The 20,242-nt window shown below is 51.3% G+C and overlaps 3 protein-coding genes across 4 annotated transcripts; 1 reads left to right on the top strand and 2 right to left on the bottom strand.

The window, feature by feature from the left end:
• Positions 1–648: 648 nt before the first annotated feature.
• NCU06206 lies at positions 649–2,181 on the bottom strand. 2 transcript variants are annotated; one of them, XM_011395584.1, is made up of 2 exons: positions 1,401–2,181; positions 649–1,322 (listed from the first exon to the last, which is right to left on the bottom strand). In XM_011395584.1, exons 1-2 carry the CDS (start codon positions 1,846–1,848, stop codon positions 1,168–1,170), a joined length of 603 nt encoding a protein of 200 aa, XP_011393886.1. In that variant the 5' UTR covers positions 1,849–2,181; the 3' UTR covers positions 649–1,167. The 2 variants fall into 2 exon arrangements, with proteins under 2 accessions (XP_011393886.1, XP_011393885.1); XM_011395583.1 differs by having other exon boundaries at positions 821–2,154.
• Positions 2,182–5,770: 3,589 nt separating this feature from the next.
• On the top strand, positions 5,771–9,001 carry rco-1 (regulator of conidiation-1). The gene is made up of 5 exons (XM_957828.3): positions 5,771–6,423; positions 6,577–6,658; positions 6,734–7,625; positions 7,686–8,153; positions 8,227–9,001. Exons 1-5 carry the CDS (start codon positions 6,291–6,293, stop codon positions 8,464–8,466), a joined length of 1,815 nt encoding a protein of 604 aa, XP_962921.1. The 5' UTR covers positions 5,771–6,290; the 3' UTR covers positions 8,467–9,001.
• Positions 9,002–9,062: 61 nt separating this feature from the next.
• NCU06204 (hypothetical protein) lies at positions 9,063–11,393 on the bottom strand. Its single transcript, XM_957827.2, has 2 exons — positions 10,467–11,393; positions 9,063–10,287 (listed from the first exon to the last, which is right to left on the bottom strand). The coding sequence occupies exons 1-2, from the start codon at positions 11,078–11,080 to the stop codon at positions 9,324–9,326; spliced, it is 1,578 nt and encodes a 525-aa protein (XP_962920.1). The 5' UTR covers positions 11,081–11,393; the 3' UTR covers positions 9,063–9,323.
• Between the last annotated feature and the right edge of the window lie 8,849 nt (positions 11,394–20,242).

Raw genomic sequence — 20,242 nt, 5'->3', positions numbered from 1 at the left:
GAGTGGTGGTGGTGGTGAGACGGGAGGTCTTCTAAGGGAAGCCCGGACCCATCCGAGAACCTCTTTTTTTTCTTTCCTCCACCAACGACGGGAACGTCAGAGATTCCGAATGGATCCACCCGTCTTTGCATTCTTCGACCGTACCTTCCTCTTGCCTCTCTGAAATGTTCTTCAATTGCTTTTACAATAGCTCGCCAAACGAAGAAAAGCGTTGTATGCTCTCACATCGCAAGTTGGCAATAACAAAATGGGCTGTCAACCCAACGTCTTGTCCTCGACGTTGCATGATGGGTGGCACGTTTGACAAGAAGCTGATCTCGACAGCACAAGGGACCTTGATTGAGCTCCGTGATTGGATGGCCCAGCCAAGTCACTGAATGCAAGAAAGCCGAAAGTGATTCAATGGAGAACGCTTGACTCTCGGAAGCAGGAAGATGCGAACGACCAAAATGGCGTGGTTTTGGAACGATCCGGAGCCGTGAGAAACCCCTCCACCTGTCCCCACTCTTTCTTCCCCACAGCAAGATCTTATCTGGTAAAGGATACAACTGATTCATTGGTGACCTGACCTGGCTCCTCGAACGCCCCTCATTTAAAAGTCAGGTACAACTTGTCACAATCCCAAGACTTGGGATCAAAGAGATCTCCCGCTGTTCAAGTCGCTAACTGTCATCTGCTTTTTGCCAAATGCAAGATCCGCGACGAACAACGGTGAAGAAAAGAGTGATGAAGATCCCATTTGTCTCCAGTGGTCGATTTCGAACATTTTCCACAAAGGCATGGGCACCACTGGTTTTATCAGATGCGCCCAGAGTGAGTTGGCTGACTGTTGTTGGATGGAGCTAGAGATCTTGATCTCCAATACATACAAAAGACCACAATTGCCTACCGAGTTCTCAGAGAGTACACCACCACATGGAACCCCATTCCATCAGCCAAATGGCTTTGGGCAAGTGAATTACTATCAAGGGTCTTGCAGCAACATTATTTCAGGGGTGAATGCAAAAAACGGAACTTGAAGTTCAACAAAGAGCCACCGTTTGAGCTAAACTCTGTTGTTACCCTGTTGTTACCCAAATATTCAACCTCTAACCACGTGTTGATATCCAGCTTCGATCCATCGTCGATCCAGACATCTCCCCTCCCACAGAAACACAATCCCACTCCTCACTCCTCGTCCTCTTCCACCCAAGTCTTATCATCCATCGAAAGCTTCATATCAACATGTTGCGATTCCGGAATGTCGACAACCGGAACGGGAAGCACAGCAGCAGGTGTTGTCGTCGTCGTCTTCTCCTCCCCCTCATAGAAAGAGCGAGGAACTAAAATCCACAGACAAAACAGTATTAACAAACTGTCAAGAAGAACCCAGGAAATATCAACATCCGTAAATCCCTTACCAAAACTCGAAGCACCAGCAGCACCCTTCGCCCCTTCCGCCATCCCGGTGCCCTGACACTGACACTGAGCTGCCGCCGCGCCCGCGCCCGCGCCCGTCGTGGTTTGCAGCGTGCACATAGACAACGCAAAAAGCGTGACGGAAATAGTCAGCAGAACGGCGTGGACGAGCCAAATCCAGCGGTCCCAAAAGCCTCTTCCATGTTCTCGGCTGCCGTCGACACGAGTATTGCCGCTGTTGTGGTGGCGGCTATCGTCGTTTAGCCACCATCTTTGAGGTAGTCTCCACAAAGCAGACAAGGGAGAAGAGTGAGAGGGTGCGGCAACGGCGGCGCTTCGGACGGGGACGCTGAACCAGGGCGCCTTCTTTTCTTGGAGGTAGTCCTGGGATTCGAGGTCGTCGTCCAGCGGAACGGTGTAGTAGAGGTTCTTGTTGATGTTGGACGACATTTTTGTAGCGGTGGTGGAGCGGGATGGGTGTGAAGGTTTGACTTGGTAAGGCGTAGAGCTTGAATGAGAGGCTTGGATTGGATTGGACTGAAGGTCTTGTTGGTTGATGAGTCTGGTGTGGTATCAAGAAGCCCGAAGGAATGGCACGCCAGGTGCTTTTGCTATGAAACCAAACAAATGAATGAATGAATGAGTGGACAGTAACAAGAATTGCGCCTGGCAAAAGTGAGTGAAGTGAATGCAGCGAAGAAAATGAAAAGAGAAACGAGAAGCTAGGTCTACATGATGTCGGGAAGAAAAGATATATGGGAAACACTTCAAGAACCGCACTAGAACATCTGCTACCAAAGCTAACCCAAAAGACATATGGTAAACGCCTTGAAGCCATCGCGAAACACCAAAGCTCAGCTATGGTAGCATTGAGGGTGATTTCTGCGGCAAAGGGGCAACTCTTGGTTACAAGGGACCCTGAATCTTGTCACTGCAGACTCAGTTTGTGAAGAAACCTCGTTCACAAAGGTCTTAAAACGCCAGCGCGAATCAGTTTTATGATGTGCATCCAAATTCCTCGTTTCACAGCACCTCGTGAAAAGACCTCATCTTTGACCGAACATGCACGAACAATTTATTATTGCTTTGATAGCATCCAGCAGTGAATGGCGGCTGCTGATGACTAGAGAAACAACGCCAAGACAACAGCAACCAGTTGAAACAGTCTTCCAGATTCCCAAACCGTCATCCCCGAGCTACCGAAGCCGAGAGCCGAGCTGTCAAGGCTCCCTTCCGGGTCCTACCTGACCTTGGGACTCATCACTCGACTGCAATTTCTGTGCCCCCCCTTGTTTCGTTGACCCCTCAACCAATCCAAAATTGAAATGTTTCAAGATTGTGGCGAGGAACTTGCCCTTCCCAATGGGCGTTCAGCGGGGCATACGGGGCTCGCTTAGAACTGAAGAAAGAGAAAGGGGGCAACAGCGGCATGGTGTGGCCCGCACACCGTAAGATCTGATAAGATTAGATCCAAATGAACCTGGATACACTCTATGTACTCGACATATCGGGTCAGTGCGCTGATCAGATTCGATGTTCCCATCAAAACGTCTTTGTTGCAAGTTGTAAAGTGGGCAAACTTTGATCCGAATTGGTTTTTTTCCCAACCCACGTGCCGCTCTGACCTCCCCTCGGAGCGACTGCTGGATTGACATCGGATGAAACAGATTGATTCGATGGGATGGGTAAGGTGAGTCCAGTCAACCCAAGTTCCCAAAGCTGAACATCCACTTGTCTGGCAATCAGCACTCTGAGGACAATGTATACATGTGGCTGTTGCAGGGACTCTCTGTCGAACCACAACACTGGCAGAAGCTGGATACATTGCGCTATGCAACCTGCTCCTGGTACTTCCCCCTGCCTGGGTGAGATGATGGCCTCTTTGAAGCGAGGCAATGTTGAAGCATGCGACATAGCCAGCTAAGCAACAACTGTCTGGGGCGTATATCATCAACACATCGCTCAGGGTCTCTCCACAGAAACCGACTGAACGAGTATTCAATCGCTGAACAGTTGATTGAAACATGGGAATTATCTTCGTACTCGACACCCAGCCTGACGCAAGGACCACCAGATATACGAGACAGTGTGACATGCAAAGGCAGAATCATGTGTTGGTCAGAACCTTAGTGATCCTTCACATTACTGACTCGCGTAGTAGCCTGTTTGTGGCTGGATTGTGTAGCCAGGCTGGAGCCAGTACATTTGGGCGTTGGAGGATAAAATACGGTCTGTCCGCCGGTTCATTCGACATCGGAGGTTGAACTAGGAACGAGGTCCTGACCAAGTCGCAAAAAAAAAAAAAAAAAAAAAGGACCAGAGCGCGGAAGTACAAGGGAACATGAAGGAAGATAGAGGTGACGGATTCACTGGTTTTGTTCGGGTTTGGTACCACATCACAAAAGAGGGGAAGGTGATGTATGCGCTTCCGATGACAAGATTAAACCAACGAAGACAGGTAGCCAGGTACACTTGGCCACAGTCGATAGAGACCTGGATCTACTGTCGCTATCTGCGCTACAAGCGGGGTTTGTTGAGGCTTCAATGATTATAGCCGCTGGGATATCGAAAGGTAGGGGACGGGGTGGCTCCATAAGGCTACACCTGCGATCGATGGATGTCTCCTGTTGTGGTGCGCTTGCTCAGATCTGAAACGGGTCAAGAGGTGTGTAAGAGGGTGCACAGGACAACTCACCGAGAACAGAAAGTCATTGTTTTTCGTGAGTTGACGTTGCTCGAAGATTGCCAGGACAAGTTGAAAGCAATGGTCCTAGTTCGTACTCCTGCTTTGGACCAATTGGCAGTTTGTGTATATTTATTAGATACACCACGCAGCGGATCATCATGGCGCGCGTGATTGCACATCGTTGAGCGGGCCGCAGCTCTCACAAAATGAAGCAAAACCGAACCTGGGGGAGCGTTCGTAGAAGATACCTAGGTCGTCTGAAGGAGGCGAGTTTGTGTTCCTGTATATTGAGGGTCAAAGTCCATCTCAAAAACTATGCCTGATTGAGGTGCTAAATCGATATCGTGCAGACCGAGTGCGTTATGGTGTGCTGTATGCCGTAGCATTCATCGCGGTGGCAGTGGGAGTTGAGGTTGTGTTTGTGCAGTGGTTTGCATTGTTTCAAAACCGCATGTGTAAGCGCTTGGACGATGGTTTCTGCCCCACGGTACTGTAGTGTACGTAATGCCGTGGAGACCACTCTGTGGTTTTGTCTGGAGTTTTGCGCCTAATGGCAGACGCCTCGCAATCACCTGGTTTTAAAAACCAACGGATGAAGGGAATGTTTTCCTTATCGACACTTGCAGTAGAGGTAGTCACTGTTTGCAAAGGTAGCCTCTCAGGATACCCGTCGCTGATTGCCCGCCTGGATCAATCCGAACTTGGGAAGATGAAAAAAGGCAAGAAAGAGTTTCCAATGTACTGTGTACACCTTTGCTGGCAGCAAACTTGTTAGCGCGCTACCGCCACCGGACAGTATATAGGGGCTTAGATGTGGTCAAGCTAGCCATCTCTTGTACGAAAATTAAGTTCTCGCCACCTACAGATCACCGCGCTAACAAATTTTATGCTGACACAGGTGCAGTGTACAATCGTACGTGCATCTACCAGCTACCTTGTGCTCGTAAGTGACAAAGCCCAACCACAGGACGCGGTGAGCAGACATCGAGGGGTGAGTCCGTCAATGCACTCCCCCAACCCGGGCCGACCTTCTTTCGCTTTCCGGGAATGGAACCATCACAGCAGTGACCAGGGCGGCACCTCTACGTAACTGGCGCACGAACACTGACGACTGGGTCTCCAGAATCTCGTAGATCCACTCTTGTGCAGATGCTCTCCACAATCGCACTTCTGGCCTTACCATTCCATATTCTACGCCTAGGTAGGTAACACAGGGAACCCTAAACCCTGCTATCCATGTCGGAACTCGTAGCAATGGCGGGTGGCTCATGGACTATGCGAGGTACTATGCGAGGTACTGCCTGGAGCACTTTGCAAGCTCAGTGACTTGTCCGTTTACCGACGACATCAAAGGAAGCCACGTACCTCTCGGTCGCAAGATACGACGAAAGTACCTTCGTTCCGTCCGATGTACACTACATGCACTAGGTAGGTACTAAGTGCGTGACCGGTGCCACCCTCCACAGGCCACAGGCTGACAAGTGGAACTGCGAGCTTGCTGCCCTGTCCGCAGCCCGTCGGCAGCCCGCCTCCCTGTCCTCCCAAGAAGGAAGTCCAAGACCCAAGTGCCCGCAGCCGCTGGAGGTGGGAGTGGTGTCGCTGGCTGCAAGTCCATGGGAATCCACACCGGGAGCCGCCCCAGAACCCGCACGCCCAGGTCATTTCTGCCACCTGCTGGCCATTCCACTTCTTTTTCCTTCTCCTCCCCCCTTTGGCAACACTACTCCGGAGCAACACCAGCATTTGCAGCCTGCAGCCCTAACTGCTTCGCTCAAGTCCTCCCAACAACAAACATCGGAATTGGCGCAACGCCAGCATCACCATCCCCATCAACCCCTCGGATCCCGTCATTGGCCCTTGGTTGTGTACAGTGCCATTCGACTAGGGATTCCGAGCCCCCCTCGCGGTCCCCATCTTTTGCGTCTTTTCGCGCTGCGATCCGTCCCGCGCGCACGCCATCCCAACGCACGGTAGCTCGACGCTCGTTCCGACCTCACGCCGGCTGCACTCCAGCTGCGTCATCTTACGAGCCAGCCGCCTTTGTATCATCGGTCGCATCCCTCGTTCTCGCTTCCTTCAGCCGATTGCTGTCTTGAGCTTTCGCAAACCTGCGCGACCGCCCTAGCGTTCCCGGCTTGGATTTCTGTCCGTTTCTCGTCGGCTTCACCAAAACATAGCACGCGGACAACCGCCCCAACTACGCAAAATGTCCATGTATCCGCACCGACCCATTGCGGGCGCGCCCATTCAGAACATGGGTCGCCTCAACGAGCTCCTCGATGGCATCAGAATGGAATTCGAATCACAAGCTCGCCAGTACGAGACCTGCCAGCATGATTGTAAGGGTTTCTCCACACATCCCTCCGCTGGGTGGCCATCCTCCTCCCATCTGGCAACGAGGGAATCCAGCTGTACATGGTGATGCGGGCTGTTTCGGGCCTGTGATCAGCGACTTAGGCTTTGGGACGTGTACCCGGCTGACCAGACAATAGTGGCAACGCAGCTTCAGGAGCTTCAGGTCATCCGTGAGAAAGTCTTCCAGATGGAGCAGCACCAGATGAACGTAAAGCAAAAGTAAGCCAGTCAAACAAAAAACCCGGTCAAGCATATCCGAGACTCGAAAGAAGTAGGCTGACAATATCCGGCCAGGTACGAGGATGAGATTGCGCTGCTGCGTCGCCAGCTTGAAGCCCGCGGAGGCGCTCCCGGCAACATGAACCCGCCTCCACAGCATCCTGGCCAGCAGCAGCCCCCTGCTATTGGTTTGGGAAGCAATGTCTTTAGCGCGATCATGGCAGGTCAGGGCGGGCAGGCCTTGGTCCCTCCTCCCCCTCCACCGCAGCAGCAAGAACAGCCAGCACATATGCCTGCGCCCCCTGGGCTGCAGGGTCCTCCTCCCCCGCCCCCGCCGCCGTCTCAGCAGCCTCCCTTCCAGCAGCAGTATCAAGGGCCCCAGGGACCTGGTAACTTTCCTCCCCAGCCGCCCCAGAGCACTGCCTCTCCTGGCCCTGCCGGCAAGCGTGGCATCGGCAGACCTCCCGCTGGCGGCCCGGCTACTCCTCAAATCAACACTCCCATCCCGTACAACGGCGGCCCTGCTCAGTCGCCCCAGGTCCCAACCCATCCTACCCCGGACCATACCCGGATGGCTCAGCACCACCAGCCTCCTCCGCCTCCGCCTTCTCAGACCAACGCTTTGAGCGAGCTTGATCCCGACCGCCTTCCGAATCACATCAAGAAGATGAAGGACGATTGGTGGGTTATCTTCAACGCGGCCGTTCCCAGGGTACTAGACGTTGAGCTGGTTCACACTCTTCAGCATGAGAGCGTTGTTTGCTGCGTGAGGTTCAGCATGGATGGCAAGTACGTTGCCACGGGCTGCAACCGTTCCGCTCAGATCTACGACGTGGAGACTGGCGAGAAGCTTTGCATCCTGCAGGACGAAAACATCGATCTTACTGGAGATCTTTACATCAGAAGCGTCTGCTTCAGCCCTGATGGCAAGTATCTTGCCACTGGAGCCGAGGACAAGCTCATCAGAGTACGTGTCAATGCCTTAGCCAACTGTTGTGGTCTTCTCTTGCTAACATGCTCGATATAGGTCTGGGATATTCAGTCGAGGACCATTCGTAACACCTTCCATGGCCACGAACAAGATATCTACAGTCTTGACTTTTCTCGCGATGGTCGCACTATTGCTTCCGGCAGTGGTGATAGAACCGTCCGTCTTTGGGACATTGAAACCGGGCAGAACACGTCTGTCCTCTCTATTGAAGATGGTGTCACGACTGTTGCTATCTCGCCCGACAAGCAATTCGTTGCTGCCGGATCCCTGGACAAGAGCGTCCGTGTCTGGGACATGAGAGGCTACCTTGCGGAGCGTCTTGAGGGCCCCGACGGCCACAAGGACAGCGTCTATAGTGTTGCTTTCTCTCCTGATGGCCGCAACCTTGTCAGCGGCAGTTTGGACAAGACCATCAAAATGTGGGAGCTTAGTGCTCCGCGCGGTATTCCTTCTTCGGCACCTCCTAAGGGTGGGCGCTGCATTAAGACCTTCGAGGGCCACAGAGTACGTTTACACATTAATATCCCCATTGGCCATTCCTCTACAATCTTGCTAACGTGTCAATCACTTGTCACAGGATTTCGTCCTCAGCGTTGCACTGACCCCTGACTCGCAATGGGTCCTCTCTGGTTCCAAGGACCGCGGTGTTCAGTTCTGGGATCCCCGTACCGGCCACACACAGCTCATGCTCCAGGGACACAAGAACTCGGTCATCTCCGTGGCGCCCAGCCCAGTGACTGGTCCCAACGGTGTTGGGTACTTCGCTACCGGATCTGGTGATATGCGGGCCCGCATCTGGTCTTACTCTCGGATATAGAAACACCAGCGGAGTTGCAATGCGAACCCTAGATTCGACCCAATCCATCATTTTTGGGATTCTAGAGGGAAAGAGTAGATCAGCGATACAAGGAAGGAACGAAGAGGGAGAAAGTGTGTTCCCTGGTCGATATTGTGATGTGGACACGGCGTCAAGGATATTTCTGAAATGAATTAGGAAGGACAACAGAAAGGAATAACGAGAAAGAAATTTTATTAGTTCAAGTTTTATCCCGTTTTGCTTTTCCAAGGTCACGTCCTTTTCTTGGGCCTTTGTTTGATACATGCCTTTTGGTTATGACTTATGGACTTGCACACGTTGGGTAGGAATAGGCCGTATTGCCATGCCTGAGAGGGATACGACCCACGTTCGTTTATTGGGTATGGATGGAGGACGATTGCAGAACATAGGACGTGGCCATCCTGGGTCTTGTTCGATGTTCAAGCTGGCTCGTTCAAGATTGTCTCCCGATATCATATCTAGCAAATCAGTCAGTAGTAGCGGATCAATTTATCTTGCTCTTTGTGTTGAAGCCTTCACTCGACCTCTCTTGATTGGTTCACTTAGAAAGCTGCCAGGGGCCAAGTAAACAATGTGACAGCGTGGTGGTGTAGTATATAGATATAGTATTGCTATGAGAAAACCAGAAGGGAGAGGCAAATGCAAGGACCGAGCACTTATCGATGACCATGTAGCCTTTGAAACAAACAAAACCTCAAGATGCATCGAATTGGTAACTGTACTTGAAGCAATCCAGAGCTACTCGTTCGTGTCTACAAACCTGGTATACCCATCACCAACAATAACAGGCGAGTGAGTATACTACGTAGGTGCCTAGTCAACTATGCAGCGCCTTTTCATAACCCCCCAAAGATATCATCAAACTCGTCCGCTCCCGCTCCCGCCCCCGCCTTCTTTTTCTTCTTCTTCGTTTTGGGCTTGTCGAACGAGGCAAATATGTCATCTAGGTCATCCGTCTTCTTGACCTTTGTCTTTTTCTTTTTGGGCTTTTCGAGGGAAGCGAAAATGTCGTCAAGATCGTCTTTGCCATGTTGTGTTTCGGCTTCTGCTGGCGTTGTTGTTGTTGTTGTAGTTGTAGTTGGTACCGATGAGTCGGTTGTCGTTTTCACCTTCGTGGTTGTTGTTGTAGCTGTTGCTATCGAGGTTGTGACGGTTGTGGTCTTTGAAGCTACAACTGATTTCTCCGCTTTATCTTTCTTCTTTCTCTGGCTGGGCTTGTCAAACGAAGCAAAGATGTCATCAATGTCGGTCCCGTCATCTCCTGCCTTCCTTTTCTTTTTCTTTTTCTGCTCGGATACTGGTGGTGTCGGTCCGGAAGAGAAGTCATCCTTATCCTCATCGTCGTTCTTATCATCCTCATCGTCCCTTGGTCTCTTCTTCTTCTCGCTCTTATTCTTGCCCTGTCTGTTCTCTCCTGTTACTGGTGGTGGTGCTGCTCCGGAGTCAGTCTCGGTGGTGGGCAGTGGATGATCTCGAGCATCGCTTCTCGCCAAGCTGCCATCCGTTGGTCCGGATGCGGTGGTGGATTCCGACATCATAGCAAGTAACTCTTCCCTCGACACCGCTACGCCGATGTCATTGTGCCGTTGATTAGGCACCTCGTCTGCTAACTGACCCATGACTGTAGCGTTGAGATTTGGGCCCCTGTCTTCTGCCGCTTCGTCGGCGGCAGCGTCGTCGTTTTCGTCGATTGGAACCGAGGCGAATGCTGAAAGTGCCTTGTCTACCTGGGCTAGAACGCCTAGGAGCATCAGACCTAGGTGGGCGAATTGTCTGTCGGCGGATAGTTGGCTGAAGGCGCTGTTGGGTGGTTAGTCTCAAGTGTAAAAGATAAGTTCTCCGGGAGCAGTCTTGGGAGGAAGATGACAAAGGGATTGGGAAGTGAATGAGTAACTCTTCATCACTCTCTCATCCCCTCCCCTTCATCAACATCACCCCCCTTGTTTTCCATCCCACGCAAGAACAGAAGAGAAACTCACAAATAAGCTCTAGGCCCTAGTTTCCCCCTCAAATACTCCGCCCTCAGTCTAACCTCCCTGGCCTCCCTATCCTCCTCCTCCTCCTCTTCTTCTCTATCTTCCCCTTTAACCTCTTCCTCTCCTCCTTTCTGCCCCACCCCATCCTGTTTCTTCTCGACCCTTCCCAACCGTTCATATTTTTCCTTCTTCTTCCTCCTCGCCTCCTCCTTCCTCCTCTTCCCCTCTCGTTCCGGCTCCTTATCACACCACTCGTTCGCCGCCTCAATCAGCTTGCGCAGATGCCGCCGCAGCATGTCGGCCTCGGCCCACCATTTTGACAGGCGGTGCTGGTTCTTGTTGCGGTGGTGGAAACGGGAGAGGATCTCGAGGGCGGGCGTTAAAATAGGGAGGAGGGAGGAGGGAGTTGTGGGGTCTGAGGGGTTTGATGATGGTGAGGGAGTGGTTTTGGTGGCCGGTAGTGATTGGGGGTCCTGGGATTGTTGGAGGATGAGAAGATTTGATGATGATGATGATGATGATGGGGGTTGTGTGGTGGTTGGTTTTGGGTTGCTGGGGAGTTTTGCCTTGGGGTTGGTGGGTTTCAGTCTTGGTTTGGATCCCTGGATTCGATTCATTGTGATTTCTTGTTGAAGGCTCTGGTGCTTTATAGCGGTAGAGTCGGGTATTTGCAAGTGTCTCGATGAGGTGAGCTGCAGAAAGCCACTCGTTCGGTGAGTTGGCCCGTTCGCGAGGTGAAGAGTGTGCGGCGGTGCGTTGAGATGTGCACGTCGCAAAGAGAAAACTCGGCGTTGATGGCGCAACGCGGCAGAATTGCGTCAATAGTTTGCCTTACTTTCAAGATGGATGAGCTTTACTACCCTACGTCCGACATATGTGGTGCTACAGTCGAATCCTTCCGCTTTCAGAAAACGCATTCGAAGTTTTCAGATGGAAGTTAATGACTAGTTTTAGGATTCAAGTTTCGGGGTTAGGGTTACGTGCTGCATCTGCAAGAGATTCGACGACAGGTTCGACTTGCACGTCGTGACGGCACCGCCAAACCACGGTGACGCCCTCGCATCTGCCAGTCAACATTGTATTTGCTTTTGCCCTCCTTTCCCATATTCAGTATTGCCCAAATTCCTCTGCCGCATGAGGTGAAAAGAAAGCTTTGACAAGGTGCATCCCTACCAACACTGACTGGAAGCATATTCTGCCGCAAGGAACGTCGTTTCCGTTTCCTAAGTAAGAAATACGGAAGTTTTCTAGGTATCGTGATGATCAACTGCCACAGTCAAATTTAGCCAACCAGTTTCATCCGGCCTACCTATTCTCCGGAACCTGGTAGACTCAAAAATCACACAAGATTCCACCCGATGAGCGTGCCTTTAGGTGTTCCATCAACAGACAGCTCAACCATGGATCCTATCGCATGCCTTCATCTACCGCCGAGAGGCACCGAAACTTGTGCGCGCGTGCATGGCCTTTTGCACTACTACGAGTGTGCCTTGCAGACTGTGGAAAGAATGACATTGGAAATGGGTTCGGTTTATTTTTTTTTCTGCCATCCACCTGACCACGTTTTCTGGTGATCAGCACGAGATCTACACTACAGCAGTTGCTCGGCATTCAGAAAGAAACGATCCTGGACGTACAGTATGAACGCAGTAGTTAGTGTTTTGCAAACCAATCTGCCTTGGAAGGATAAGAATGGAACACCGGAGTATTAGTGTAGTGTAGAATTCCCCTCGCTTGTGAGTCACATACTCGACTTCCAAGGATTTGTGATAGGGGATGATATCGCGTTATCTTTTGGACGTATTCCTCCAAAAATTGCAACATCACGTCTCCAGAACATGTGATGATCACTCTATTCTCCTCGGTTACGCTGTGGGATGGCTTCCAGAAATTGTAGGTAATGTGTGAATGACGAAGATCTCAGTGAAGATCTCGCAGTCCAGACTCTTTGATAGACAGACGAGAAAGAGTACACGTGTACAGTTCAATACTGGTCTGATGTTAGCTTAAGACCTCGAGCAAAATTCCTATGTATTTGTATGCCGTATTCATGCTTTTTCCAAGGTAAAATATGCCATATCGGAGCTTGTTGATGTCTTTTGAATCCGTACCTAGCCATCATCTACTGCATAGCAGTTAGTCCTTCAAGGTTTAGGACAGTTCGGAAGGCATCTCTTCCAGTATACTAGGAGTATCTGGGTACTGAGCTAACAAACAAACTAGCACATACTATATTGATTATGAAAGCTCACCGAAGAATTTCCTTGAATGAATGGTGATCGCCATGAGAAATCAGGAGTTCATATGGCCTCCATTATTCAAAGGCACACCATAGCTGTCCAACTCCATGCCTTTCACGCGATACACATCGAGTTGTTGTTACTTGGCCTGTCCTGTTTTGATCTCCTAGATTTCTTGACGAAAGTAGGTATCTTTCGCTGTTGACTTTGCATTGCGGTAAGGATTTTCCAGTTGGCAGCGGCTTTTCCTCCGCCGTATGGATACTATAACTTTGCAACCCAGTCTCCAACTTCGCGGAAATTACCATGATGATGCAACACTCCCAAACACAGGGCCCAAACTCGCTTGAATTCAAGATTTTGAGGTCCACCGGAAACTGGGAGAGGCAGGTGGGTTTACCTACAAACACTGTGAGTCCACAAGACGGTATGGGGCAACTTGGCCCATGTTATTTTTTTCAGGTATGGGGAAACATACTGACACTGTGGACGCCCAGAAAGTTGAATACGGCATCATCGGCAGCTTCCAAAGCGGAGTATAAGTGCTCAGGCCCTCGTCCGCCTCGTATGCTTTGCTTTGTTTGAGAGAAAATGCTTGCAATGCATAAACATACACCGCTCTAGACCTTTTCTCTTTGACAAGTCAGTACACCGCCATTTGTATGGGGCGGATTTCGGGTGCTCGAATGTCTCGAAGATTCAAAGATACTGAAAACGTGGTTCCACGTTTGAGATGGTTCAAAGTCCCATGCAGAACATTGAGGCTCTTTGATCGCAACGAAGCGAGCTACTGCAATACTCAATAGTGTGGCATGCTTCGATGTCTGGTTTCTAGTGTCGATGCGTAAATAATGCCCTCAAACTCGATCATCTCTCTGATGCTATTCATAGCCCACAAGCTCCATCACGGTTCGCCTGTTGGGAAACCCGATGGGACCCAAGAGCTCTCAAAATGAACTTTGCTGTGAGTTCTTACCTTTCCATCTTCCAAAGGCCTTCTGAAGCTCCGCTATGATGTCCACTATAATCACTTGTCACGATTCGCGATAGAAGATTGGGAGCCCACTAGGGTGCTAGGAATCGACATGGACTGCACCACCCCATGTCTCTAAAAAGTCTGGTCTAATTAAGAGAGACCCGCAACGTCTGGAACCCCGGTTTTCCCTTTTTAGCATTCCCGAGCATCACGATCGTGGCCCTCTTCCGAGGGTTCTGAAGGGAGCAGCAGCAGCAGCAGCAGCAGCAGCAGCAGCAGCAGCCCCGTACGGTGTCAGGCATTAGTTGAAACCGACCCTTTGCAAATGCAAAACGTACGGTGAAGGTGAAGAGATTTTCCCAGGGTTCTCAATGCAATCGAATCATCAAAGGAAATTGTTGCAGCAGCGTTCCAGACCGGAACATGGATACAGTAATCGTTGCGTCTGCGATGTCGGAGATGACCGAACGGCCCTTCGACCTGTGTAGTGTACCCAACCACTTGGTACCACCAAACATTTGGATCCGGGCAGCCGGGCTGAAGTCGGAACCTATGGATGCGGGAGCGGCCTAGCGACTAGTCAATGTCAAAGTCAAAGGGAATGTGATTTCGGAAGACCTGCCGGTTGATGTGAAAGAGTCAGTCAGGCACGAACGGTTGTGGATGCTGAGGCCAATGAGCAAGTCTCATCACCACTTATGATGCAGTCTACACCGGAGGCCGGCAGCATCTATCGCCGGCGAGAATCCGAGAAGGGAAAGGACCGGAGAGTTTCCATTAGCTTGGACGGTAGAGAATCCGTAGAGGAGACTATCTGCCTCGGGTAGTTCCTTCTGTGACCGGCACCACGGAAAATGTGTTTGCGTTGGATAGCCTTGTCCGAAAAAGACTCTTTGTGTATAACAAATTGCACCAAGAAAGACAGAATTGTAGGCGCCATGTCTCGTACCTAGATGTCATATGTGCTTCTGAATTCAGGGTACTGCAATCGACGGGTCAAGGATCACCCATCCTGATATCAACCGTACCTGCAGCGCGGCCCGGTAATTTTTTTTTTTTTGCCCGTTAGACAGCGCGGAGGTCCCTTCTTTCCCCCAGGTTCTTCGAGACAGCTCGGCATATAAGCGGGATGGAAGCCAAGCCGATAGACTGGAGAAGTGTTGTTTGGGATGAGGGATAAATGATGGTGGGGAGGACAAGACAATAATTCGAACCAAGATGCGTATCATCGTCATACCGCAGTATTAGGACCAAGAGATATTACCTCTTTGCCTTGGTATGCTTGGCCTATCACATCACCTCGCGCCATCATACGGGTGATGTAGGCGACCTGCGGAAGTGATCCGGAAGCATCTTGTCGTAATCCCTCTCTGACATTGCCATCCGACGGCCTGCATGTTAATGGACCATTGATGGCTGGGTTTCCATCAAGTACAGACAATAGTTTCGAAGAATGACATCATTGCTTCATTTTCAGGCTGGACGGTGCTAAATCATAAGCGAGAGCTTCGTGTGTACATTTGCTGTGCCGAAGTCTTGCGCCCAGGATAACATTGGCTGTTGTCAATGAGTACAGTCGATACCCCTGTTTCTGCAAGTAATCCGGGCAGCCATTTTGGCTTGCACTACAAGGTGATTTTGCATATGGGGGGTAGGCTCCACTCTCTACTATTGTATAGTATATCGCTGATAAGGGGCTCTGATAGCCGATAATGCATCTGATAAGGGGTGATAAGGGTGACTGAACCTCTTATCAGAGCCCCTGTAGTTGCAAGTTTGTATGGTAGCGGGGGGTTTGGGCGGCTTGCAATTAGCAATTAGCAGGCATCTTCATAGTAAAATAATCTGGGCACGAGAATCCCTTGCATCACATAGTGATTTTGCATAATGGGGTGGTTGCATAAACAGGGGTATCGACTGTAACCGCTTCTCGAGTAGCGAGGGGCGCAAGACCAAAGGGCAACGAGCGGGGTCACTGTCCTTGGATGCAATTGTCTCCGTCATCTAGGTATGAAGGAATAAGGAATGAAGCCATCCGCCTAGAAATTCGTCGTTCATCTCGGGATGGCATTGGAGAGGGTGATTGCTTAACCATACCCAGAGAGGCGTTCAGAGTCGAACGAAATGCGTAATAAGGCATCATCGACTGTATTCGCGTGCCACAAGAGTCGTGAAGCTTCCCGAGCGTTTTCTGACGTTGGCTGTCATCGACCGTTGTCGTTGCCCGCCCGCACTCCTCAGGCTCATTGGCCTGCCCTGCCGCCTATCTTCTCGTTCCCGTCCAAACCCAGAGCTTGGCTGAGGCAGAAAGCCAATTATATCACCGGACTGGTGATTTCCTCGTGAGGGGGTGATAAGGAAGGGCCGGATTCAGAAAGCCGTTGAGATGTGTACCCTGAAACCTGTAGCACATACTATGTAGCGAAATAGTAGAGTACACGACCACCAACAAAGAGATGGATTCTGCAACCCTACTGGAGAACGAAGGGCCAAGACAAGACATGCCCCTGTCTTGTTCTCGAACGCTTTGCAAGAGGTCTGGCCCTCCACAACCCTGCGGCTGTCCATTGTCCCACATGAGCCGGTGAGCAAGAACCCTGGCCTTTTTTCGGAATACGGTCCCGCGGGGCGCTTTATGGTGCTACCAATATCTCAGTCAAGATGTAAAGTGAGCGGTGCCGGTTTGTGTACCCTCTCGGTTTGTGGTCGCTTTGCTATGCTTGTGAAAAGGTCTATAGCATGGAACTTGGTCACTCGGTGGTTTTTCTCGGCAGTGTTGAAGGCAGTTTTTCCGACAGGAATTTGATATTCTGTGGTATGGTTCGATGATCTACGAAAAAGCCGATGAGCCATGGACTCGTGCGCATGGGCCATGTCAATGGTCTCGATCTTTCAGGTACCAGATGCAGAATTTTTTTTCTACAGTGTCTCCCGGGATGGGATCTTGATGGCGCTGAAACCTGGCGATGTCACGATGGTTTCTCTGTCGGCCGGGCGGGTTTGTCTGTGTGTTGTCAAGATCCGCAAGTGCTGTCGGTGTTTTGGAACATTCCACCTCCTGAAAGCCCCCGTGAGCGACCCCCACGCCGCCGGGTCCCTATCACGGTGTGTTTCGGTTGGGGAGAAAAAAAAAAAAAAAAAAAAAAAAAAGACTCTAGTCGGCTGAAAACGGCTCGATATTGAAGAGGCAAATTCCGGCCTTCCGCCCTCCTTCCGAAAGCATCAACGGAGCGGAATAAACATGAAGACTTGGACGATATGTACACTTTACAGTGTTTGCCCATCCAGACCTGGCAAGACTGACTTGTGGCCGGCGGATGACGGGACTGGTGCCCCGGAAGATCATGGCAGCATGGCACCACCAAACATGCTTCGGCTCCATTCCCGCTGTCTGGTCCGATCTGGGAGAAAGCCTCTCACCCAATCTCCATGCCATGCACCGCAAACTCTGCAGCCGGGCCGTCAGGAGCTGAGGAACGTTCCTGGCTGTCCTTTGAAAAGGCGGCATTGGCACAGGTGGGGTAGGCCGGGGTTAGTGAGAGCTTGTTGAACAGCGAGGAGCTCTCCCCACAACATGGGCCATGGGCGATGGAGCCTCTCCCTTCGGTTCAGGCCTGACGCCTGTTTTGCTGTCGTGACAGTGGGCTCGACACCGCCAAAGTGGAAAGGCGCCGCGGTAACCACACCGTGGGTATTTGCTGGCAAGGCACACAGACAGGCAGGGCAACGCAGGGCTGGCCGCCGAAAGAGGGGCGGTAGGCGGTAGTCGTACCCAAATCGGGGACACTAGCGCACGGGCGCCGATGCAACTCTGAGAAGAAAAAAAAAAAAAAAAAAACTTTTTGCTTTCTTCCTTGCGAGTGAAATGCCTTGGTTTGCGGAGGGCGGTGGACCTGGCTACCTGAGGCCGTTCCAAGTGGCATCAACAAGTGGGTGAGGATGACATCGTCGGGTTCCAGACGCCTGTGACAGAGCGTGCTGGCAAAGTCGGAATGCAGATTTGGAGAATTGGGCGTGCGAAAGAGTGGACTTTGGGTCGCTATGTTTCGTGAACACGCAGTGCTTGGACTCTGAAGTTTTGCTCGCTCGCCGTTTTGCTCGCTTTTGCCCAGGAGGGAACAAGGGATCGATCGATGGCAGGAGGCTCTGCAGCGTTCGGCTCTCCGCAAAAGGAAAGGTACTTTCACTCCGTCCCTCCGGCTTCCACTCCGCTGTATGTGAAGTGGATTCCAGATGGAGTTTCCCGTCAGCGAGTCGTGGGGAAGCAAGAGAGAGTGTGTGAAATCAGTCACTGTTGTATGTAATATTGCGGGCAACATGGATAGCAACAGGAGCGCTATCAATGACCACTGCTTGGTGCTCACGACAACAGTTTGTCGGTGTCAAGCAACTTATCATTATCAGTGGATGCTCTGTGCGAGGTGCGAGAGCGGCATCGGGATTATGGATAGGGAATAGGGAATGAGTCGTGAGACCCTGCCATCATGTACAGTGCAGTCAATAATTACACGTGCAGTTGAGAGTGGTAGATAGCCATTGATCAAGCCACAATGCTGTGCTCTCTTGTTCCCCGCAGGATGCGGATGACGCGATGGCTTGAATCATTCGCTCGGGCGCTTGGCAGTACATATTAATTCGGGATCCCTTGAGATAGAAACGACCGTTTGTACGCAGTAGACCTCGTTATCAGTCAATTTGTCCCAGTCGAGTAGACCGGTGGACAGTCAGCAGGGACGAGGATGAATTCCCAAAAGTAGGGTATGTACACTACTACATATGTATACCCAGAGATTCGTTTGAGGGTGTAGTATGTGGAGTGGCCAAAAGGACTGAATGTCAGGTTGAGGCTGTGAGAAAGAAGCAAGGATTCGGGAGCACGCCCAAGAGGCTGAATGTGGGCGACGACATCAGCATCTCGACACACGTGTAGCATTCATTGCGTGCGTGGTCTTGGTGGTGACCAGAAGGTGGAAGGCTGGCTGTGCCTGTGTGGGGGATGGCTGATCAGGACGGGCACTTCGGGAGGAGTGATGACGGAGATCATACCTCAGCACTGTGGACGAAGCCCAGGCCGATGAACAGGAGCTTGAAACCCCCAGAATCGATGGCTCGTGATCACCTCAACTTGAGGGGGATAATGATTGAGGTCCTCTGGTCGTTGTGATCCATTCATTGCGTGTGCTCTTCTCGTTGGGTTCATGGTGGGATGGAGCGAGCACCTTGCTGTCTACTTTGGCCATTCAGGTTCTCACTGTGTACCGTCTCAAAGGCTAAATTTGGAGGACGTTCTTGGTCTTGGAACCCAAGTTTACATAGCAAGGTACCTAGTGTCGCTGTAATCCACTCGTTTAACGGACCAGACGGGAGATGGACCTGTGATGATCACCAAGTAAAAACAGCGAATGTCTTAAAATACAAGGGATCGTCGATAAGCCCGAGGGCCGAGTTGATTGAATGCACGCTGCCCGTGAATGGCGGAACAAGTTTGCTTGCTACCATAAGGTAGTGTAGGAGAGTGGTGAACCAAGCAGAGTGAAGATTGAAGTATGTAGGAGTGTTGACACGGAGCCATCTGAAGCACCTTTGCGGCCTCTGGGCTGTGGGGACCCCGTGCCATTCAGCCTACACCCGACGTGTAGTGTAGTGTAGTAGATGGGAGCCTGTGAATCCTTCAGGAGGGAAGCCGATGGACCTTGAATGGAAAATATCACAACATTCTGGCAACATTGGCCATCCGGGTGCCTGTCTGCCAACCGTGCCATTCGCAGATTCCGCCATCACCCCACACCTTTTGTCACAGGGGCGCGGAACAGCAGGGCTCGGCTATTGATGACAAAACAGGCGGGGACAGGACCCTTCCCTTTCATCGGGGTCGGTACTCTCCTGAGGTGCCCATTTTTCAGTTTTAGCACCATGCCAATATGACCGGCGGAGAGTTTGGAGATTGCGGAAAGAATGAGAGTGAAATGGACAGAAGCAAAGCGCCCTGTTCCTGGAGTCAATGCTGTCGGCCCCTCTTCCGCTTCCCCCTCCAACTAAAAACAGTCAGCACAGTGTCAGAAGCCCCCTATAATCCCTGCAGTGCAAAAAGTGCAGTGCTAGCACCCGGACCCCCTCACTTCTGTCGTCAACTGAGGAGGAAGCTTCAACCGAAACTGGGCCCCCACCTACCTAACTCCCAGCCGGGCTGGTCCAAGGCGCGCCGCCGGGGCGATGACGACCTGTGGACTTGGTTTACGAATCGCTACAGCAAGCAGTCAACCACTCCAGGCAGCGACAAGAACAGCGAGCGCCATACAGAGGACCTAACTGGCTTCCCTAGACGGTCCAGATCGCTGCTTCTCTTTTATTTATCCTCTTTACTCCACCGAGTGACTGACCACCTACTACTATAGGCGAGACACGAGGCCAATCGATCGAACTAGCACGCTTGGCGCTAAGTTCAGGTGATAAAATCTTTGGGGAAAAAAATAAATAAAAAAATTAAACTGCCCGCTGGAGATGGGGAGATACGACGGGCCAGATAATGGAGAGTGCTTCATGCCGATAGTCATATTTGTACA

Source organism: Neurospora crassa, linkage group III (genome assembly GCF_000182925.2).
Source record: "Neurospora crassa OR74A linkage group III, whole genome shotgun sequence".
In the NCBI taxonomy this organism is placed as follows: Eukaryota; Fungi; Ascomycota; class Sordariomycetes; order Sordariales; family Sordariaceae; genus Neurospora; species Neurospora crassa.
Note: the sequence above shows the minus strand (reverse complement) of the source record. Positions and strands in the feature narration are given on the sequence as shown.